The following is a 25,492-nucleotide window of genomic DNA, read 5'->3' as shown; positions in this document are numbered from 1 at the left end:
TTTTGACATTGATGTCTTAGGGAAAATTCCACTCCTGGTGTTTGTGTCCTCGTGTCCACTTTCTCCAATCCCCAGTGGTCAGTTGTGGTCACGATATACATCACGAACAGCATCCAAAAAAATATGTCACAATTATGCCTATTGACAATGAAAGGCAAGTTGTCTTAATCTAGCATTAAAACAATGACCCAAGACCGCCATGGTATATACAAACACAATATGTTTATGACGTCAACCACAAAACGTATATGTATATATTTATACAAACACTTTATGGGACGCCATTTCTTTAAGCATATGACGTCATACAATTAAGTTCGTTCACCAACAAATAGTCCAGACTTCAGATACGACGTATTTATGGTAAATAAAATCGAAGATAAAGATATTTAAAGAAATCTAAGTAGGCAACAATTCTAGTGCAGTTTTGGGGGTCTAAATCAAAATTATACCCTGCAAAAAAGAAAACGCACCGGAGCCCGGCTACTTTAACATCCCCTTCCACTTTCTGTTTGATTTACGACAAGCTGTTAAGTGATTAAAGGCTTTCATTTTGGACACTCATGGAGTAGCGTCTATCATTTAAGGCTAATACAGATCAATTTCTATACACTTACGTCTATCATTTTCTTCTCTTTCAGCGCAGAAAGGGTATTACAAAATGACGGGCTGAGCGGTTTACACATATACCTCAAGACTGATGGTAGAGGGAGAGAGAAAAAAAAAGAAGATTCGATTGATGGTTTCGCTCTGAGCTTTGTCATACACTAATCATCTTCTATGATGAATCATTCCATTAAAGGAGAAAAAGGTGAATATCAAATATCAATTAAAATCGGGCTAATTAATCATTTTCGAGCGAAACCAAACATTACGGGGGGAATGCACATTGTCAAGAAGTTAAAAAAAAAATTAAAAGAAAATACGAAGACTTTTAATGCATAGTTAAGAACGGGTGTTGCTAAAACGCGGAACGGAAAACGGAAAATATGATTCAAGGTTAAATCACGTAAAATATAAAAATCATACCAGAAACAGTATATATCATATAAATTTTTCATATCTAATCCTTAATTATTAAAGTACGAACTGATTTAGTCATGTGCATTCTCTTATTCATGAAGATCTCTGAACACAGACAAAGCACAGGGTACGGAAAACGGAACAGAAAATATCTAATGCTGTACATATATACATGTAGCATGTTGTGGTAAAATATGGATGAGTTGGAAAAACTTTTTTGAAGATCACTCTGATTAATATGAATGGCAGGTATTCGATATCCTTATGAGTCATATAAGCGAAAAATTCCGTAATTTTCAATGCAAATGTACCCATGCACCTCAAATGTGGATAACTTACATCTCTGTAACCCCCTCCCCCCCACAATACTAAAATATAAATAACAACTCTATATTTTCTCAGAAATATGTAATTTCCCCATCAATTTCATCTTGACGTTATTCTGTGCAATCAGTTTATGTTGTATTGTACAATTTTTAAAAATCAGAATTTGATGAGTGATAAATGAGACATTCTAATACATAATTAGGATGTGAATCTAATTAGTTTATTGACCATTGCATGTATATGCTACATGTTCTGAGGGAAAAAATCATGAATAAATCACATTGTTACGGTAACTTTTAATTATATATGAACTACATGTATTAGATAAAGAATATTGCTTCCTTTGTCTGAATTATACCTGTGCTTAGTGAAAAACTTAACATCAAATTTTCCGTTTACCGTTCCACTTTCCGTTCCGCGTGTTAGCAACACCCGTTAAGAACAACCCTAAGAATTTTAAGGCTGTTTAAAATTAATTCTACGTTTAACGTCACCCGCGCGCGAAGGTTTAGGAGAAATCAGTCTTTGAAAAAAACAAACAATTCGGAATTTCATGTATCCGTTCCGGTTTGGTTCTACGTATGGCGACTTAATTCTGCATCCCGTAGTGACAGAAAATGTGCTTTGATACCGCAGTTGAAAAACTAGTGAATTAAACAGTATGGGATCATAAATGTAATTAAAAAATAGATGATTTTATGACTGAAGTTAATGACAAGGTCTAGTTTGTTGAGTTTTTATCAGTCTTCGTATCACAGACTCTCAGTTCGTAATTATGTTGGCTGAACTATTCATTGTATTTGGAGAGAATTGCAAAACTTTTTACTGAGTGCAAAGTGTGTCAAAAACAAAGATTTTACAATAAACAGTGAGATGCATCATTTAAATTTTATTTAATAGTTTCATCTTTAAATATTTCTGTAAAAATTTAAAGGAACATTAAGATTATGATTTCTTCACAGATGTAGCATTCATGTACCTACAAATGGCAACAATTTTAGGGAAAGATAATATTAGTCATTACCATTTGACAGAGATAAGCTTAGAGAATATAGGGCCTTTCAAGCAAAGGAGAGTAAGGAAAGTGATTGGGGTATTCCAAGAAATGAAGAATCCTGTCGTGTGTGGAATTCAAGGTAAAACTTTCAAATCTAAATGCTAGGAGATCTAGTACTATGAGTAAAAACATAGCAGAATTCAATTTAGAGATATTTTCAATTTTAGAATGTATTATATACTGTCAACATAATTTTAATTGTAGATATCGATCAACTATTCCCACATTCCCACAAGAAGCAGCATTTTCCTTCAGGATACCATGGACGTGTGGCAATATACGTGTAAATCCAAAGGACAAACGAGGCCCGTTAAAAGCCACTCTCCTGTACATTCAGTCTACATTGTTTGCTCACAAAAGGATTCAAACCAATATACATGTACATACTAAGGAAAAACTCTGCTTAGGAAATTAGACTTAGATGTCATATCCAATACTCTTTTTACTCAATAGTGATTTTTTAACGTACTGAATTGGTTAATTTGAATAAATTCACAAATGTTTAAAATTTTTGTTTATTTTTTTTTTGTCCCTCCCTCGTAGGTTTTGAACTTTAGAGGTGACGTTAAACGTAGAATTAACTTTGAACAGCCTAATGCAATCAAATAACAGGTTATTTCAAAATGACGAATTTAAGTTAACTTTTGGTATTCTCAAATGCACAAGGTTTTGTTGGATACTATCTTTATACACTGCATCTAGGTCTAGTTATGTTTGCAGTTTTTTTTTAAGATCGAAGAAATTGACGAACACCTATGACGAATGTTGCAAAATGGGGAGAGTTAGGTCAGTCTGCATGATATTTTCCAAATTTTAGACGTGACTCTCAACTTTGCGATGTGTTTTCAGTATAACTCAATGTAAAGATACCAGGCATTAGACATTAGCCAAAAATTCAGCTATTGTGGCCCCTTTTTCAATGACAGAGTTTTTTTTCTTCAATGAAAAGATCTTTTATACAGCCTTTGATTTATAAAATTCTGTAATATAAATTAGTAACTCGAGCATTACTTAGGTCAAATTATATCCCCAACCTGTGTAAACATTTATCAAGATGCCAAATTACCTCCAAACTTTATATTTAGGAATGCGTACTTATATCTCCAAATGTTATTTTCTTGCTACGTCATCTTTAGCTCTACATATTTTCATTTACAGCGAAATCTGTAGATCTTTACTGGAATAAAAAGACTGAAAACTAAAGAATCGTTAAGTATCGGTCAAAATTGGGTCATTTTAGGAATTTGTTTTAGAAGTTTTCGTGTTTTTGTTTCTATTTTATTGTCTATCATTTTTGTTGCAGTCATAAAATACTCTGACGTCAACATTTTTATCCACTATATTTTTATCCATGAGCCATGTTACTGCTTTGTAACGCATCGACCGTTTATAACAATAGATAAGATATAGCCTATCAAACGTTGTCTAGTTTTGTTGCGGCGATTTGCTTTTTTGTCCATCTGAAGTTTATTGTAATTGTTTGCATCCAATACTTTTTTTTAAATTATATTATTAAGTATATTATATAAAGGTGCAATCAACGGGACTGAATGCTTAGAACTGAAACGTGACCAGAAAGTAGAACATACATGTATATTTATTTAAAAAAATTATTATCCACATAATAAGTAATAAACTCGGAAACACTTTACAATCAATTCGGCATGACAAGTCTCCTTTTCGGCGGGTTGAAAAATGCATCCACAGAATTCTTTGCATAAATTTGATTTTCGGTGGAAAAAAAAAACTACTTTTTTGCCACAAGATTTAAAAAAAAAATCTAACTTTTTATTAGTAGTCGTATAAAACTTCACATCTGGTTTTATGACTTCCGTATTATCAGAGAGAGCAAACTGTGTAAAAGATCATGCTCCACAGCAAACATCAAGAGGCGGAGACAATATATATGACTAGAAAATATTTTGGATCCGCCCTTGAAGTTCCTTATCAATCGCAATCGGGGAGCAAATCTCGAAGTAAAATCATCTTACTTTTTATGGGTGTAAAAATCATCCATCTGCATCTTGTCTTATGAATCAGTATCTTAGATTTCAGGATTTTCAAAAACTTGCGCATAATTACAGACCCAGCATGATTACTGTTTTATTATCATGCATGTATTACTTCATGCGTGGATATGAAGTGCATATTTTCTAATATCTCCACCTTTAATTTTTACCATGTTCCAATCATGGAAAACTCAATGCGCTGTGATAACAGAAATATTTGAATGGCTAATTGAAGCATTTATCAGAAAAATTAATTTCAAGAGATTGTCTTCTATCTTTGATGAAAAATGCATCACAGCTAGAAAAACAAACAAACAAAAACAACAGCAAAAAAAAAAAAAAAAAAAAAAAAGAAGCTATACACCTTATTTGACACGAGGAACAAATCTTACCATGTGTCAGTGGGCCAAACTGCTAGGAGCCGCTCTCATGTTCTGGGACACAATGGGGTAAGACACCAGAGGCGCCGAAGGGGGTCCCTGCAAATTCTGTGGAATACTTTGCGTCATTGAGACAGCAGGCGGAAGTGTCTGTTGCATAGAGCCGGATGTCAGGGAAACATTCTGTGGAAGAGAGACCGGAACTATATTTCCTGGGTTTATTGTAACGGAAGGGTTGAGGGGTGCCCCTGCCAACCCTCCAGCATTTTGCTGACCTAGTTCTCTCGCCAGATGCTGCTGCAAAGCATGCTGGGAAGCCAGTTCACTATTTAGCGCTATTTGCTGAGCGAGGCTGCTAACTGCTAGCTGATTAAGGGGTTGCGCCGGAGTTGCAGTTGCACCGATGCCAGGCGTCAATTGCTGGCTTACCGGTACACCTGCTGCGTTTAAAGACTGTACAGCAGTTGTCCTACTGACACGATATCTTGCATTTTGTTCCAGTAGCACTTCGTTGGTGGCAGTAAGATCTGCCACTTGCTTTTTAAGTTCTTCCACTTTCCTTCTTAACATAGAATTTTCCTCTTCTAAAAGCTGATAGCTGAATGGACGGCTTGAGGAATACCTGCCTTCAAATCCTCCGAATCCATCGAATTCACGGTCTGTTCTCCTACGTTTAACTCCTCCTGGTGTATGTCCATATTCAAATGCTTCAAAAGTGTTGAAGTCATCTTCGTATGGATCATACATTTGATTGTTATTGTTCCTATGGTCGGATTTTCGAAGTTCAAAATCATATTCTCCTCCCGTCATATGTCGGAATTTACACTTAGCACCTCGTTTACAATTTCCTTTCAGATAATCTTTACAGATGGGGATCTCTCCCCTTAACAACGGAACCTCCACATTAGGAGTGACCCCGAGTCCTAAAGCAGCGGCCTGTTGAAGCCGCACTGGAAGTTGCCCAGTCTGTTTATAATGTTCTTCCTCTTCCCGCGTACAATGCAAAAATTTACAGTTCCCTCTTCTACACCCTGTGTTTTGAAAATCGTGACAAAAAGTTATTTGTTGTCTACCAAGATCCCGCGCTTCGTCAGTATTAGGATGACGGTATTTGCATCGCTTGCCTCGCTTACAAACATTTCGCAAGAAATCGCGGCAAATGTCATCATCCTTTCCATTTAAATGCTTATGAGCCAAACTTTCTTCGCTCGAGGTATCACTATTTTCAGACATAGTACTGTTTTTGTATATAACTGTAAGTTTATTGTTTCTTTTTTGTCTATAATTTTGAAAGCCTTATGATAAATCACATAGGAATACACATGCACCTAATTTTCGCCAGTCGAACACAGACGCTTCAAACACTGATAATATTTTAATCCAAATCGCATCAATGATTGGCCACTCTCCAATTTGAATTCACCAATGGGCAGCTAGTAGCCATAATCTGTAAATAAAACAAAAGTAGACAGTGATAACTTTTCGAAACCCCTCCTCTAAATAAGTGTTAATGACGTTACCATCTTTGGAGAGGTTCGCCATCGATACAGCCAGCATTTGTCCCTAGGTGGAGAAAAACTATAGCATTAGTCTTATAAATCTGCAATAAAAACATCCGCCGACATTAAGATTGCTCCAAACTAAGACGCTAACTGATAGGCGAGATATGCATATATAATCTAAATAGGAAAATTTAGCCTTAATTATCAAAACGGAGTACATTCGTGCTAAATCGTAATCTGTAAAGGACATCACGATTATGAGCATTTATTTGCACGAATTGATCACCTTCAATATTAACAGTCTCATTTTTTTCAGTAACTCGATGATTCCTAAAAGAGTGTCATTATATTATCATATTCTGTAATATAGAGCTAAAAAAAGCACAATCACTGAGCTGAATCAAAGTATATATTGATTTTATAATTATGGTCAAAGAGAGGAAAATATGAGCAATTACACGTAACAAAGTAAAAGACCAACAGACTATTGCAACAAACTTCAATATCTTCCTTCATTTTCCTTTGAACACAGAGACAGTGTATCTTTTCAGTTGTTAATAAAGTGTAAAAAGATAGTATCCATCTTTTGAAGTTTTTTTTTTAACCGTTAAATTTTTTCCCCATAGTTTGCTTTACTTTGATATTTCCTTCATGACTACAAATTGTGCATAGCAACACCAGTAGGTAAAGGTATTGTGTATGAGACTTTATGCGTTCAACAATGCCAACATGAATGTAAGAAGACAGGATATAGTTTTTAACAAACCGAATAAATTCAAATGATTCTGCCCATACTAACAATCCGACCTAACCTTTAGAAATATACCACATTTGCCTTGACAGTGAAGGAAAAAGGGGGGGGGGTTCAAAAATATAATTTTAGACTGAATATCAAAAGATCTATCAATGCATACATTAATATTTAATCTGTCTATAAACATTAACGAAGAAATTTTAGCTTCAATAGGCAGCTTTAAGTACATATTACGTACATGTAATAAAAGTGAATACCTGAATGGGCATATCAAAAGAGCACAAATCAAAAAACCAGGAATTCTACATGAAAGTCCCTGAAGTATTCTCCATAATACGTCTACCCAACATTTAAATAGAAAACTACCCCTAAAAGACCGCTCAATCATTTCCCCACTTTTTTTTTTTTTTTTTTAAAAACCCTGATACAAATCGGTCTCTCATTAGCCTCTACAATTGCTGACACATAATTGATGAGTGTTTGTTGAACTGAATTAGTCGTTTGAAGAAATACGTGGATTATCCATTTCCATCTGTCAGTCTGTAACTGTGTGATAAATTTGTCACTGTTTCCTGTGACTAAAAGGGCTGTGACAATTTGTTTTCGTTTTTCCCTTTCACTGCACTAAATGATATCGGCATTTGCAATACACTGTGTTTCTTGTTCTTTCATCCTAATCCCTAGTTGAAATTTTTTTATGCTGGTTAAGAAATTCCGATTCCTGCCATACAGGTGTTTGAATGGTATTCTCCAGAAAGGCCACTTTGTTTTCTCAGTTACAAATTAAACGTTAAATATGTAGACCCTATCATTAACAGGTGTAGAAATAAACTTAATTACAAGTTATCTACTTCGATATCTTCTACGAGTTATATCCCGTTCTTAAGTGAAAAACATATTTAAATTGCCTAAAGAGTTTGTAAAGAATTGCATGTCAAGATCTTAAAAGTTTACCTATATGTACATTATGCAATAGGTCAATTTGTCAAATCCTCTTATCTATTTCTTAAATCTTGCATATTAGCTGGGACGAAGAAATCCGCACATAATCCCAGCCTTTTAATTAAGAATATTGCAATTGAGCAGGGCGAAGTCATGCACTGATTAAAAGGAGGACGAGCGATGCAATAAACACACCGACTTCGTATAGATTCTCCATTCAAACCGTGCAATCCGTACGCTTCCAACAGAAAAATACCGACAACATTAAGATACGATCAATCAGATATCAAAGAATTCCAATACATTAATTGGTTTCACAATCGCCAATTTACATGCGCCTCGCCAATAGAAATGTCAACACACGTGATAAAACAAAATGAGATTCCAAATTGAAAGACCAAGTTTGCATAGTACTCAACGAGCTTTATCTTTTCCCAGTTTAAATGAAAGCTCTCCGTCTTATCCACATAAACATCAGACAATGCTCTCATTAATGAGTCGCAAGAATAAAGCCAATTCAATTATAACAAGCTCAGAATCCCTTCTCTTAATATCCAATTTCATTGTAATAAAAATACTAACTTCTTGTCTCATAGCACTTTAGCATAAAATGTTTCTCTTAAATTCTGGTGCCCATCTCTAAAGCTAGAAAAATAATCAAACACCTTTTCGTCAACATTTTCTAATAAACATGCCAGTCTCCTGTAGCAAAGGGAACTTGGCAGCTCCAGAAAAATCTAGAATCCGTGATGACTTTACCATAATACGGTTATGACAGCCCCATTCCTTTTGTTTTCAGTTCTTTTAATCAACACGGAGCCAGGAAGAAGATTTTCAGAACAAGAAGGTATTTTCGGTTACGCCGTATTTACTTCCTACACAAAGCCGGCCTCTTCGCCACCAGTCTTTGGGAAAAAAAACACAAGAAGCTGTTAAAGAAGGCATGGAGAAGATAGCATTTTCTTTGTTATAATATTAATTATGTTTTTAACGTCGATACCGATTAAAGCTGGAAAGCTTTTAGAGTTGGATTATTTTACACTTTCAGCAACAGATGTTTACACTCATGATGCTGCGAATGAAATTAGTTTTGTCTTCGGTGTGAAGCGAAATCTTAGCCTGTTGTTACGTGGGGGTTGGGAATTTCGATTTGTGTATTTAAGAAATCTTCCATTATCAATATAAACATCAAAATATGCTGGGAATCTTAAACCACCAAAGAGAAACACAACCCTCTCCGCAAAGATACAGATGGTGAAATATCCACGAAAATATATATAAAAGACCTACAGAACGCATGCCGGTGACGATAACGCTGCTTTCAGAATGCAGTTGCATGAGAGTTTCATAGCTTTCGGTGTTCGTAATATACATTCCTTTACGATGTAAATATTATTTTCACATTTCGTGTTACTTTACTGATAAACAGGTATACCCCTCTCTGATAAGTTCACTTTCCTAGAGATTGCTGCTTTTCTAAAGTAGTATATGCTTCCTATGAACACAAGTAAAGTTGTGTGTATGTAAATTTTCCATTACCATTTTAGTTACACCTTTTCCTTCAAAGAATACTTGACAAGGAACCATGAGGAACAAATAAAATTTGAACATACAAGTACATGTATCTTCATCTTTTTGTACTGTACATACAGGGAGGGGGGTGAAACTGGGTGCTATTTTTCTTCTTTTACAACCTGTACATTCTCTTTAACCGAGATCTGGATATGATATGATAAAATTCCGCTTACACGCCTGACAAATACATGTAGGGATTATGAGTACATTGTTTCTTTCTCCATCTATACAAGTCACTTGTCACAAACAGGGTTAACAGACATGCAAGTCATTCATTCTACGAGGTGCAAACACCATCCATTTACCCCTATTGCCGTCACTACAAGTAAACATCACACCATCCTTAACCGTTTTTTGAACTACATCAACCATGTTGTCTTTTGGAAATACTTTTGTCTCATTCTACTGATGATTTTTTTTTTTTTGGTATACCTATAACACACAAAAATACAGGAGGATAAAACGCACGATCAACTAGGACCTTAGGTCACCTGCTCATTTAAAACCATGCATCAAATCCGTTTACTCCGCTACAAAATATAGTGCATTACAACGGAAAAGGTGAAAATAAAATAAATAGTACTACTGTGAAGTCTTGACAAACGTAATACAACAAGCAGAAAATGAATTTCCTTAAAAACGTTATTCTGATTACAGCAATAGGAAATGGAAATCAGCGGGCAGCATAAATGTTACATCAGACAATACTGCAGTGTAAATGTGACACTTCTACCTGACGACTTCAGACTTTCTTATATCAATCTACGCTCAAAATAAATGTCCTTTCTGCAAATCGGTTATAGCGAAAGGAAAACTTAAAAAAAAAATAAAATAATAAAATAAAACAATGCTGTATCCAAATAAAAAAAAATGAAGCCACAAAATTCCTTTAAGAGAATGTAGTCAACAGTCGCTATACTTCAAAAATAAATGGAACTGATACCTGTAGATTCAACTGTGAAATAGAAAATGTAATAGTTACATGTATAAGTGTTCCAATATCTCAATCAGTCGTTCAAATAAAGCAAAGATTTTTTAGTAGCTCTAATGAAGCATGGATTTTTAAAATAAATTCAAGAACGTTAAATAATATATATATATATATATATATATATATATATATATATATATATATATATATATATATATATATATATATATATATATATATATATATATATATATAACTTTAGCGAAGCTGAAACAATAAAAATATTTACATAAACACGAATATACCCACTGTTAAAACTTACGAATTAACGCCTTTTCAAATATTTATTTACTACACGATGCATGCATTTACGGCGTCTTTTCAAACTTGTGACAAGATAAATGAGTTTCCATATCATTAAATAAACATTTCACTTCATTTTAAAACACACAGCTGTCAAGTCAATGTCTGTATGCGATGTATTCATTAAGAATTACTGCACCACTGACTGTAACTCACGATTACTGAAAACTCGACGCTGGAAAGAAGCATATTAAATTCTTATTAAGAAGAAAGCAACTTGAATTTGAAATGTGTTGCTTGAAAGTGCAAGACACTCTTCACAGTGCCTCTAAGATAGCAAGGGAACATTTGAAAGCGGGGTAGGTGTCCCTTGTCTTGTACTATTTCAATCCAAAAGAAGAAAATATGATGCTTATTATATTTTGTGTGCTATTTTGTGTATCGCTAACATTAAGTGATTTATTTTCTCACTTGCCAAGTTATGTTTAATATTTTCATCTTTCCCATTACCCTTTGCAATAAAAACATCACAAAATGGATCGTAAAACTTACCAGGGTTGCACGTTGCATACAAAAACGCTTTTACTCAAACCTCAAATCTGCCAAAATCGAAGCCTGGTCTTTCAAAATCTATGATGTAATGAGAATTCGACAGACAAAGCTGCATTAAGATTTGGCAAAAATCTCAACCTTACAATTAAGAGAGTACATTTTAACCACCCCATATTGTTATAGATAAACCACAGACAATTTAGATGATTTTAGAGCAACCATTGGGATTTACGATAAATACAGGTAAACAACTGCCTTACTTTAGCGCCCAAATATCTACAAAAAGGGATACCTTTAGTTAGTCACCATCTCCGTGTGGACATAATGTCCCCAGCATGTTAGCTGAATGCCTCATATATATTTTCCTCCTCAATTTCCAAGATACAACAGAATGTTAAATATTTCTCTGTGGTATCAAACAGCATTTAACAGAAGTCAAGGCAACCACCCAAGTTTTAATCCACGTGAAAACATTTGCATGCAGAGATCAATAACGGGTAAGAGATAAGCCCGTAAGCCCAACACTTCCAACAAACTTTTTATTCTGAAACAAAACTTAGAGCAACTTATCCAAAACCTACATCTAAAGTAATCCCCAATTCTCTCTCTCTCTCTCTCTCTCTCTCTCTCTCTGTATGCGTGTGTTAATTTGTAATGCCATGAACGTAACACAATTTGAAGATCCACGTATCACACACACGTCTTTGCACAAGACTTGTGTTCAACTTTTTTTTCATAACCGATTTAATGAGACGGGCGTCCAACAGCTGTCTGCTTAAGAAGTTTGGAGGGGCCAAATATTTTGTATATTCTATATCGATACACGATCAGGATTCATAATCTCGACCTCGTGTAAGATTGTGTCTTCTGATAAAATTTCAATCTTGACATTGCACTTTGATATCGCGACAGTCCCTGCTATACCGGATCAAGACAAGCCATTTAAATTCTGCACCAAATGAGCTGTAAATTTTAGTCAAAGATATATGTGTACTCTTCAAAGAGTAAAGATCTGTTATTATCTGAATCGTATCACATATCATATATATAATTAGTCGTTACATTTATTTAGGTATTAACAAATATATCTTGTCCCTCTCTCTCTACCATGTTGTAAATTTTGAATTTAGTTGGTGGGAGTAAGTGCGATTTACAACATAATACGGGTATCATGTTATAAATTTGCATTTACCTCCACCAAGTAAATTTAAAATTTAAATCTCTCTCTCTCTCTCTCTCTCTCTCTCTCTCTCTCTCTCTCCATTATATATTACTAGACGTAAGTTTTGGCAATACTTGTTCATGTACATGCAAGAAGCATGCATACTAGGTACTCGACAAAAGATAGAAAATCGGGAAAAACCAACATTGTTGTTTAAAAAAAAAAGAATAATCTAACCCATTCATTTTCTATCAATATTTACTTAAGCCAGTTGAATACTGTCTCCTAAACCCAGTGAGTAAACCACCAAACTGAGGAACATGCTGAAAAAAAAAAAATACCACAGTTCTTAATATCAACAGGACGGCAGAAAATCAATGACAAATTTGTTACTCGGTTGCAATTTTTCACAGTCAATAAATTCACTCCAGGATAATAAAGAAAACTTCTTATTTAATGGTGCTTGTTTTGTTATCTTCTAGCTATTATAACTCCTCTTGATTGGTTTTTCAATAAGCCAAATTTTACAGTTTAACGAATTGCTATGGAATCTTTGTATGAAACTACCACCTCAAAGGTTTGACTGTTGAGTTGGTAATTTGAATTTAAAGGGCAAGGACACATTGTACAGAAAAGGATTGTTTTAACCTGAAACCGGTATTTTTCTTACCACCCCTTCCATCATTATTGTTGACGAAGTCAAAATCTGCCATCTGAATTGATCCTGATAATGATATAAAGAGATCATCGACTTTTTAAAATTTGCCAGGTAATTTAAACAGAGCTACTGTAGAATTAAACACCAGGTGAAAGGAACCCTCTAATTGACGAAATAACCCCTTTCTTTCACCTACCTTATAATCCAATTTCCTTGTCCATCTGAGAATGTGATATTTAAATCCGGGTATTATATATCTGGCACCAAAGGATTTCACAGCGTTAAAAAATAATCTTTACTTTTGCATTATTCTTTGTGTGAGAATACCTATGTGAACTCATGTAAAAAACGTCAGGGTTTTTTTTTAATACTTTATCTCGACTTGGGACAATACACCTTTCAGTGACCTCCTAGCCGTCAATAGGTGTACGAGTGTTTAAAAACTCCTTGATGAAAATCCAGGGGCTCCAAGCTTATCAATAAACAAAGCAGAGTAAATATTTTCAAACTTAACGTCCACTTGTTAAAGGAATGACAGTGCTTGATTATTTACAGGCCATCACCATCTGACAGCGAGAAAGAAAAGCACTGATACTTCAACTTTCTCCCCAAACAGATAATTCTAAATTGCAAAATATGTACCTTTATAGAAAGGGCTAAATACAGTAACCTACATTTAATTGAACTGGACATTAAGTGGACAACGCTTGAGAATCCTATCATGATATTACCTTTAATGCTACTAGCGTTCCCCGGATGTTTCTTAGTAGTCCGCCAAAAATATGATCTATCAAGAGACTATATCAGTCAATGTAATCACGTCTATCTCCAGAAGTCAATGCCCTCTTGGACAGAAAATGGCCACATACATCTAGATTCCATTTGCAAATTATGAGGAAAGAGCAAAGTCATAAAATACGTACACACAGAAGCAAATTAAAATTCAAAGTCACCACTAACTGTCTTCAGCGGGGTATAATTATATGCAGAAAACTGCCACTGTTGCCTAAATGAAGTTTTCAGCACACATCTCTAAATATACAGTATCTTGACAAGCGTAGAGTCGTGATTTGTGTTTGCATTCCTGGTGTTCACATCATACGAGTATAAGGCAAGAAGAGGTGAACTCATTGGTCTCTATAGACTGCAAGGACTTAGTGGCAGATGAAAATGCCATCTAATTCCTTTTAGTTTAGAAACAATATATGTCACGTTGGAGAAAGCAAGTAGAAACTTGATAATTTTCAACATATTATTTCTTCAACAGTCATCAATATTTCTGCACAGACTATGACATTACATAGCATTTACATCGACGAAACATATACTTGTACCAGAGAACAAAACTAAAGTTTCTGCTTAGCAAATCAAATAGAGACAAATTCACAACGAAAAAAAAAAAATAAATAAAAATAAAAAAATAAAGAGCAATTCAAGCAACATTCATATCTCATTTCTTTAATCCTGAAGAACATGCATATATATATTTATGAATGCTTGCAAACCAACACGATCGATGATTTATAGTTTAAAAAATCAATGTTTGAAGCGACAAAACCGCTCTCCGTCACTGACAGTATAATTAATTCATGTTATGTCAAGTTTCAAGGGAACTGTGGTAAAGATACTTGAGTTTTCAAAACACACAAAGAAGTGACACCCATTCAAGTAGGCCATCTTTAGACCATAGCATTCAGGGTATCCAGGATTTCAAAACCTCTGTGATAACACAAGTCATATAATGGCATTAAGAACATGGCACATTGAAAAACTAATGCATTTACATAAAGCCAAAACTTTTTGTATATTTATTGTAGAAAAACTAATGAAACCTTTACACAACAGGTCATGTACATTCATTGCGTAAGACTCTCGAATTTGAAATGACTTCTGTTCAGTTCCCATCTCCATGTAACAATGATGACAATGAATACATGAAATTATGTTTTCATATACCGAGCTTGGCAAGTATCAATATTGCTATACGAAAACTAATTACTATAAGAGTACACCTTCAAATGTGACACACGCGGAGAACAACCCTTATATTTAAATGATAATTAACCCTTGTTGAGACCTTTCGATATGCACTGCATATCTAATTCCAGCTCAACTGGAACTTCCTTTGGCTTTGTTACACGTGCCTTTTAAGTAAGACATGTTTTCTTCAAAACATGTAAAATTTACTGTCTCTCTATAAATTTCTTAACAAAAAGACAACCCATAAGACGACAGGTGTCGTCTGAAAATGTTTGTAAGAAGCGACAATGACTAGAAAAGGCAATATAAGCGTATGATAAATTTCGTATAATTTCAATCAAGGGCAGGGACAATGAAAAGCGCAACGATCGCACATTTGCAAAAGTCAATCGCGCACAAATTGGAAATATGTATATATACAAATCACAAATGAATCAATTTTGAATAAATCTACCAAGATCAAAACTAATTGCTATAGATATCTGTGACACAGGAATCCACGATGTGTAACCCGAGTTTGCTCTTACCTCTCACACCGCCAATCAATAAATCCCAACTCCTTAAAATTCCTCGTCGGTAAAAAAAAAGTCTATTAAAATTCACACAAACACGAAAATCTTCCCTTTAAGGAAATCTAAAAAGACATAAATGATCGCAGTCATTGTTTAGAAGGGGACTGTACTTTTAAAAAAAACGCTCTATCGTACAAATTCGTCTCCCGGCACGGAACCTCGGTCACACAAGACCTACACATACACTCTCCGTCAGGTGCAACAATACCGAAGTCATTACAGCCCATTATCACGTAACGATCGATACCTGCATGCTCCTAATACCATTACTACACCTTTTACAACCTCCAAACAAGTGCTCTTTACACATCTATATTTATATCATTGCAACTTAAAATATAATTATATATTTGAGAGCTATTTTCTAAAGAATGAAATTAATCACAGTCATACTTTCCACCAGCTTTAAACAATTAACTACTACCAAATGTTTCCGCAAAACAAAACACTTATTGTGTGAACACACTATGTGGAACTGCACAAAATGCGCATAAAAATAGCAAAAGTTCACATTCTTGTAACGTCGTGTAAAAGCTATCATATGTTATAAAGATATTCTTCAGAAGTCATCAATACTTTGCAACAAGATTTACTAATATTCGAATAAAAATTGGGAAATTTTAATTTGATACTAGTACATTTTTTTTCTATTTTTCCATTTTTCTCAGTTTTGAAGGTTTTATTTAAGGTTTGCAGACAAAGGAAAAAATTGCTTATGTGCTATTAATTGTAAAAGCATATAATCTATCACCAATTTCAAATTCTACAATTTCCTTTTCGCAGCTTATCAACCTAAATGCATTAACAAGTCTCCAAAACTTTATAGACCTTACACTTGTCAAAAGACTGCTTTTGCAAAGATTTTTTTCCGGTTCTTTTTCAGTCAAATCCATAAATAACAAGATATATTGGCGACCCTCCTACCAGTGAATCACAGTACAATATCATAGCGATCGAGTGTACCTCAAATCCCAAAAGTTGCAATGCTAAACCAGTCACGCTGCGCCGGTTTTCGTATACGCTCTTTTCTTTCTGTAATGCTGCTGCTTGATATACCAGAACTATCCAATATTTATTCTTTTTTATCTACCATGAAGTTTGCCTGCTATTTGTAACACTTCTGTTTACTCTAATTATAACAACGAAAATTCTCTGTTGCTTATCTGTGGAATGTCTAGGAGCAAAAACATTCTTACGTTTGACAAGACTATCGTTATTAACGTAAGCTCCAGTGTATCGAAATATGACTTGAACCCCCCCAAAATGCACAGTTAAATATGGTACATGTACAAAAGGTGCCGTTTAAACAACAGAATTTCGTAGTATATGTCTGGATGTGATGTTAGCCATTTCAAGACAAATATTGAAATCATGTGTCTGTAACCCATTTTGTGCTTAACCAAGGTTCCGATTTCGTAAATATCACTAGCATTTTCCTTTTCAAATATTAATATCTTTAGAAACATAAACTAAAAAAATAAATGCTATACACTGAAATCAATAGTCAAATGATTTGTTCTGGGAGTTAAAACTTTTAATCCAATTATCAAAATCTTTTTTTTAATTTTTTTTTTCCAAAACAGAAAATTAATGCACTGCTGAATTTTTCATTAACAACCTTTGACAAAATAATCATAATCATACTTTCAAAGTTCTCTCAGCAGACTAAAATTGGATTATCACGTGGTTTTGGCTAAACATTATCACTTTAAAGTCACCAAAACGTTTAAAGAAAACATGTCATCATCTCAAGAAATCAAACATTTAATAAACTCTGATATCATGCTTGGGTTCCTCCTACCCCATTAAACATTTCAACAAAGCCATTAAAGATTCTAAAGAATATATAATTTGCACTTCAATACCAATGGATCCTTATGAGATTCGATTAATGCCTTTAACACTTAATTTGCATTGGCTTATTTCTCCTTTCAAAAATCGAGCAGATCTTTGAGCAAGATTACACAGACGTGTTGAGCTGGACAAGATTCCTATAGCTTTTAGACCTTTCATCTAATAGGGTGAATTTATCCCAAAATATAGAAGAAACGATGAGAATATTTTTGTTAAAAGGAGTAAGAGCTGGGCAAATCGGTACAATTTTTCTGAATGAATGATTTTATCTGGCAACCAAATGCTCTAAAACACCTGTAAAACAGACAGCTCGAATACGATGAACAACATTAAAATCAGATAAATATCAAACTCTCTGTATTTTTACCAAACCACCTGGGGCATTTTCATATTTTTTTTACTGAGTTTCATTCAGAGTTAAACTTCTTTGCCATGATTGCACTCAGATTAAATATTTCCCTGCCATTAAAAATAAAAATCATAAGGAAATCTTACATAATAAGTCTGGTCTAAGAATTCAATAGATAACAAAACGAAGACATAATGTTTCTCCAAAGCAAACATCAAACACACTGAATAAGCCAAGAAATAGAAACAAAAAGGACAGGTTTAGAAATTTAAATATTGCAATTACTTACAGGCTTACTAAGCAAAACTCTCGCCCCTTTTCAGGAAAGATGCAGAAAAAATGTATACAGCCCTCATAAATGATAAAACACAGTTCACATCCCTTGTCATCCAATATCAATTTCAAGCTTTGCTGAACACCATCCGGGCACCGATCAAGTAGCTCGTCTTATTTTTCTAAACAGTGATAAGAAATTCAAGTACCATGAATAATAGATCGGGGTTCCTCTTTCTAAAAAACGATTTTTCACTAAATATGCAAATTGTAACTTTTTAAACGTGATTTTTTTTTTATCGAAGTGCAAAATGATACGTTTTTTCCCTATGATTCATTACGAAAATGTGATCACATGATGCAGAATCGTCCTAAGAAGAGTCAGTTCTACAAACAGTGGTGCGTTGGAAGTAGGTAACTTAATATATCATGTATATACTGTACAATTGGTCAACACTTGTCGTCTAGAAAGTTGGCTATGGTTGACTTCATTGACGGTCTACTAGAAAGTTAATACTTGTTAATTGTTCACTTGTATAATGGTTTCCAGCCTTCGAAACTCTACGCGGTTATACCGGGTATTTTTTATTCATAGGTTTATCTTGTAAAAACAATATACACTGTATCGCTATTTTTTTTTACATTTAATGATCAAGAATATTTCCTTGACACTTATTTAGAGTTCTCTTTCAAAATAATTCAGTGAAGGTCAATATAATTATTTTTTTTAATTTACACATAGCAAGTGCAAATATAATTAATATCATCTAAGATATGAATTCTGATAAAAATTTTAAACAGATCTAATAGAAGTCTTACCTGTCCCGTAATTAGTTCTTAGCTAAATATAACGTGTCCAAATCTAGATTATAACGATTTGTTGATCGTAAAATCCTAGATTCTGTTTGACAATAATGAATGCAATCATTACAGAGAAATAAAGATATCATCACTTTTACAAGAACAAAGGCTAGCTGTCAAAGTTCATGTTCAAAATCAATCAATACTGCATGTACATACAAGAAGATTAGATTAATCAATGCTGCCTTACATGCGTCACGGTCATTAAAGGATCAGTGCGAAAAGTTTTTCTTACAGAAACACAAATTGCAAACAACCCACCATTAACTTTGAGAGAGAGGGAGAGAGAGAGAGAGCAAGTATTCAAACTCAAATATAAAAAAATATTAATCAAATTATGATGAAGAATAATTTCGTTAACAGACTTGTGCCTATCCTGTCACATCCCAATACCATTTTACCTGAAACGACTTTCATCTTGAATGACGCATCAACTAAGATGGGTCCCCTCTACCTACATGTTTACCGCGGTCTATGTATCACTGACACCGTCCAATAGACAGTACCAGGAACCAATTATCATTTTCACAGTTCAGAGAAGGCGGTTCTGGTATATTGGACACAGAGTACGACCTGTGATGGCCCTTAGTGGTGGTCGGTTTTACCTTTTAATTACAGGTATGTTAATAGACGTCAATTGTCACCTGTCAAAAAAGTCACCTGAGCAATATCAAAGATGTATTCTTTCTCTATGCTTACAAAATGTGGATGTGAGGCAGTCCAAAAATATAAGCTTCTCTCAATATCTATACTTCAATATTATTTGTTTGTTTCTTTAATATGTTGGTATCTCTTCCCATTCATTTTTAATGGAAAAGATAGATTTTTGTTCAATGGAATTATTTTCAGTTCTTTCTAATCAGGCAGACATGATACAAGGTCAAATTTCAAGTCATAGAAGAAAAAAATTAAATCACATTTCATAAAATTCTTTGAAAGTTCCTAAAACTATTGCAAAAAATCGGTTGCATTACTCTGCATTAAATTTACTCCATCTTTTTTACACCAATTAACTAAACTTTAATTGAAAGAACACAATGTCCAAGTTACAAGCTTTTTTAGTCATTTAATATTTGAAGGAATAATACAAAATTCAGATTTTGTATCAAAAGTCAGAGAGCCCAGTATTATTAAATGGCACCAATGCCTTAAAAACCTTCAAGTACCACTTGAGCAAAACATTCTTATATCCCCTGGCAAATTAGCATTTCAGCCATTATCTTGATCATTAAAAAGCTTCAAACAATCGTGAAAACTTTTTCAATATTTTGGTATAGCTTTTGAAATTCCCTTATGTGAGCCTGAAGTCCTTTAATTACACATGGTTTAATGAACCACACAGAGGCTTTCATAATATTGAAGTTTCTCTCTCATCTTTCCATTTCTTCCTCATCAGTAATTTTTAATTAAGTGATGGTAACAATCATCAAAGACCATTATACATAAGTTAAGGTTAGGGTATTGGCAAAATAGCATAGAAGCATAATGACTCCCCTTTTCTTCAAACACACAGGAGACTATATAGAATATTGACATTATTTTGCAGGCGTCCCGGCAGATATTTCCAAGATCTATGAATATTACAAATTGCTCTCTTAGTCAATGCATCAGCATTAATCAGTATGGCAAACAATGTGGGAAGAAAAAAGAATTAGAGCTTAAGTTTATTGTTGCATATATGATATCTGATATATTGGATTTATTTTGTAAACCTCTCCATGCATGTTCAGTAAACAGTTATCAGTAATCAGTCACTATATTCAACAATATTCGATGTACCTATTGTATTTAAAAAATTTTTTTTTTTTTTTTTCAAATATCACCTACAAAAATAGGAATGAATTATAATTACACTTTATTATCTTTAATCATTTGTTAATCTGTAGATACATTTAGTATAAATGGTTCCCTTAAAATATATGCAAAGGTAGTTACCTTTGCTTTAAGTTATATATTTTAAAGGAACCATTTACACTTAATGTATCTACTCTACAGACCTTTTTTACTCTTGTGGAAAATCAGAAAAACTATATAATTATATAGTTATTAAATTTTAAACTGTAATGCTAATAAAAATTTAATTATGATAAGACAACAAGGTAATTATACTTCTACTAAGATGATGCTACATTGCACTTCTGGTAGCATTGACCTAGTTTTGAACACCAAATGACGTAGTAGGATATAGATCATAACTAACATTCAATCAGCAAGTACAGAAAACATTCACATTAGTGAGCAAAGGATTTTAAAATATCAGAATTGATACTGTAACAAAATTGACTCCCTGCTCTGTAAAACAGTATTTATATGTACAGCAAAGGGTCTTATATTTATTCAAAAGAATTTTCCTTTAATTAATACAACTTAACAGATCTATAATGTATTTTCTGCATTTTTTTTAATATTAAAAGAAAGAAAAAAAAGACTTACATTATCTTTCTCAGAAATAATGTCAAAAGTTGTCAAAAATCCATAAAGCTACAACTTGGTCTAGGGGATATAGACAAACTACAAGATAAAACTCAAGATAACACAGCACCATCACTTAGAGAACATGAAAAACTTAAAACTGAACATACCAGGAATACACACAATGTGTACATAATGATACATGTGCTGATGACATGTTGACAAGAATGCCTCAAGACAGAGAGAGAATCAATGTCAAAGGTCACATTGAGGTTAACAATGACAGTGGACAAGGCCGTAAACTTTTATACTCTTTCTTCTATAAAAAAAAAAATCTTACACAACTTGTACTATGAACACATACTAGAAGTATTTCATTTGATCCAAATGAAAAAGAAAACAAAAATACATTGTCATATGTATGCATGCATGCATAAAGCAGTTGTCTCTTCCATGTTCTTACAAAATTGCTACCTCAATCTATATAAGTATGAGCTAAATAAAATTATGCATTGAGAGGTTATTGTCCATATACTACACTGTACAAATGGAGCAACTACAAAAGGTGCACAAATGATGCATTAAAAAAATAAGATTCATGCAGTTTCCATAATTTCGACTCCAATTATGTAATTTTATTTCTGTCCAAATTTTTCTCTACTTATTCTCACTACTAATCAACTGAAGAAATGACTGAAGATAAATTTATTGTAAAGGTCATGCATTTAAACATAAACCTTATCAAAAATATTTTTGTAAAATTTTTTTCAGATCACCATTTTTTTTAAAAAAATAAACCTGCAAGAATTAAACCAGGTGTTTTAACAACAGTCTGACTGCATAGCTGGCTGTGAACTAAAGCTCAACTATTAAACCACCACCATATGCCCCCTTCCAGATACATAATGACAGTTGGGTGCCTCTAGTATCCTGTGGTAATCTAAAAAGCACACATTCAACTTGTTCTATGCAAAGAATCCTGTATATCCAAACACTACTGAATCTCAACTCCAAACAAGCAGAAACACTTAGATTGTCAAACAAAAATCATGGCTTTGTGAATTGTGAAAATCTTTTTCTTTCGAGTTAATTTGTTTCAATACAAAACTAAAAATGTACACCTCTTGAAATTTTAAAATAGGGCTCTCAAAATTCTTAAATATTGTCCTGCTCTACCGGGATTACAATGAAATTTTTTCCCCTCAAAATTGCAATCATGGATCTTAAAATTAATCTTTTAAGTAAATGTACATTTATAAAACGTAATAAATTTGTGTGACTTACAATAATTATATGCAGGTATTATTTTATTACAGTCATTTTCTTGTTGGCATAAAATTTCACATTTTATTGACAACTACTTTTATTTTAATGACACAATTAAGTAAGCTTGCATTCAATATGTAATAAATTTATAACTATGTATATTTTAATGGTCCAAAAAGACAAATAAGAAACAATTATGTAATAAATTAAGCTTTAGAATTGAACACTTAGCTTCAGGGAAACTGGCAGAAACACTTACCGTCAAAAACAGAAGAGCATCATTAATTCTCAGGAAGTCTTTGAATTTTCAAACCTATCAAAAAAAAAATTAAAGATATAAGCCCATGCAATTTTAGAATACAAAGAATGAAACAATACAATGAAATTCCAAAACCTATTTGATACAGTAATACACAAAACGTGAACTTGTCAAGTTATGTGTTTCAATTGTAAAAAAATGAGTTCTGATGACAAAATGAATGCAAGGTAAATTTTAATTTCAAATTTTGCTGATTTAAGAAGCAGTAAGAAAACTTTATAAAGTCAAACCTTGTTACTTCGATGTCAATGAGACCGAGAAAAAAATTCAAGATATCCGAGGATTCGATATCAAATGTAAAATACTTAAAGAATAAGTGTTTGGGACTTCCAAATCACTTCTCAACAGATCCATGGTATTTGAGAAATCAGTGTTTGAGATACCCAAGTTCAACTGTACAATAACACTAAAAACAACTTTTCTTTTCCACTTTTAGGTGAAGTTTATGCAATCATAAACAAAGAACTACAAAAGGTCAAAGCCACACACATGTTAAGGTAGTTTCAATGTGGTCACCTTAACACAGGATTCTATTTATAGCCCCAAAACATACAAAAGTTTACAAACATCAGCAGTGACAACATGCTCCAGGGAAAACAAGATGATGAATCTTCTAAAAATGTAGAAATGCATAGAAAAGTAAATAAATAATCTCTTTCCTTTCCAGCATACAGACTCCTCGCTTTATACAATACCCCCCATTAATAGCCTGTAATTATTGGATTTTTTCCTTAGAGATTTAATCATGACTATCAATTTCTTATCCTTTGGAGAATTGTAGATCATAAAATGCTACACAGCCACATCTTTCTGCCATAAATCACAGTTCTGCCTCATTTCGCTTTATCTCTTTCATTTTTTCTTTTCTTCTCATATGATTGATAAGGACTAGATAGTATCTAAGACTTTCTAACAACTTTTCGGAGTTATTTTTAATGGTTATGAAAGTTTATATGTATATACAACTAAATCTTAAGAGAGATTATCATCAGAAGTGAAAGATGTATTGTTATCTTTGCAAAGATTTTATTTCCTAAATTACATTTATGCATTTACTTTTACAAACACAAACATGAAGATTCAGGTGGGGGTGCTCCTGGCTTCCCTGGTCTTTAAATTGTTTCCATTTTAATAAAAAACAAAAAGAATTCACATAATACAGTCATTGAGAGGAATCAATTCCTGAAGAAGGTACACTAATTCAAATCCTCAAAAGAACTAAGTGCAGCACTGAATCACTTTTTATTCAATAAAAGAATTGGTTATACATAATACACACAGTGCCTCTAAAACTTAATGTATCTGATACCTCTATATTTACACAAAATCTTTGGCTTGGTATGAGGAAATTCAAGAGGATTATGTGAAAATCTCCTCTATATCTATAGCTCTTCAATAAATCTCTCTCTCTGCAACCACCTGTTGTTTAAGATTATAGTTTAAAATGTTAATATATTGCTCGAATACAATGTTAAATTTTTGAACTCATGCTAAATAAAAGCTTTAAAGCATGCTGATTTTCATTTTACTTTGAATATACCTAGGTAAATTAAAATTTAACTCACCTTGATTCTAAGCAATGATTGATTTTTTTTAAGGCAATATGATTGTAGTCATATTTCCTATATGTATCTGTGTGTTTCAAAATTCACAGACAATGCAAACACGTTAAGGTATGTTACGTAACTTCCTGACTTTATAATCCCCAACAATCATACAGAATATTGTGTTGTGTTGACAGTCAAGTCTTGCATAAAAATGTCACAGTTCATTCTTTCTGAGATAGATTTCAAAGCAAACAAAGTGTCAACAATTGTAACATCTCTATCTTTCTCTAAAATGTAAAAAATATATTTGAGATTATCAAAATGTTTGCTAAGAAATTCCTAAATATAACTGAGTGAAGAGACACTTCTTCTCAGAATCTGAGCCTTGGTGACAGAACTCGATACAAATTCTGACACCTGGTATTCCATACATACAACATCAGACATCAGATTACACGCAGGAGAAAACACCCCTTTTGCATTATCTCTGGATTTCAGCAAGAATTTGGTTTCATCTACAATTGCAATTTGAGCTTTAAAGTCTGAAATTCAATTACCTTCTTTTCAATTCCTGCCTCCAGTTTTTAATAAATGTGGTACTTTTTGGGGTTTATAATCCCATTATCGGATTACCGCCAACAAAATGTTTATACATCTCAGACATGAATTCATGAAATTAGTTTGATGTGTCTAAAGGATCCCTACAGATGTGTGATTGAGGTTCAATTCCCTCCTTTCTTCAATACACAATTAATGTATCTTCCTACAACTGTTAATATATGTTTGTATTTTCTCATCAACTACTCATGGAGCCAAGATTGTATTATTTGTACAGATTTTCCCTGCTGTTATATTCAACAGCTGTAAAATCACCACAATGAATG

At 33.3% G+C, this 25,492-nt stretch overlaps 2 protein-coding genes across 5 annotated transcripts in view; one reads left to right on the top strand and one right to left on the bottom strand.

Moving 5' to 3' along the window:
• LOC133194018 (zinc finger CCCH domain-containing protein 10-like) overlaps positions 1–25,492 on the bottom strand; it is a 53,920-nt gene that overhangs the window by 4,323 nt on the left and 24,105 nt on the right. Inside the window, exons 1-2 of one of the 4 annotated variants that reach the window (XM_061329936.1) lie at positions 23,002–23,018; positions 4,809–6,243 (exon numbers count right to left, since the gene is read on the bottom strand). In XM_061329936.1, the coding sequence (XP_061185920.1) occupies positions 4,815–6,029 (1,215 nt within the window). In that variant the 5' untranslated portion in view covers positions 6,030–6,243; positions 23,002–23,018 and the 3' untranslated portion in view covers positions 4,809–4,814. Of the gene's footprint in view, positions 1–4,808; positions 6,244–8,753; positions 8,773–18,219; positions 18,238–23,001; positions 23,019–25,492 lie in introns of those variants that run through there. The other 3 variants (XM_061329939.1, XM_061329938.1, XM_061329937.1) reach the window with 3 other exon arrangements.
• LOC133194017 (tripartite motif-containing protein 5-like) overlaps positions 1–25,492 on the top strand; it is a 138,637-nt gene that overhangs the window by 99,028 nt on the left and 14,117 nt on the right. The gene's annotated exons all lie outside the window — the stretch shown is intronic.

This window comes from Saccostrea echinata, unplaced genomic scaffold (genome assembly GCF_033153115.1).
Source record: "Saccostrea echinata isolate AGI-Se365-2 ecotype Australia unplaced genomic scaffold, CSIRO_AGI_Sech_v1 ptg000028l, whole genome shotgun sequence".
Taxonomy (NCBI): Eukaryota; Metazoa; Mollusca; class Bivalvia; order Ostreida; family Ostreidae; genus Saccostrea; species Saccostrea echinata.
Note: the sequence above shows the minus strand (reverse complement) of the source record. Positions and strands in the feature narration are given on the sequence as shown.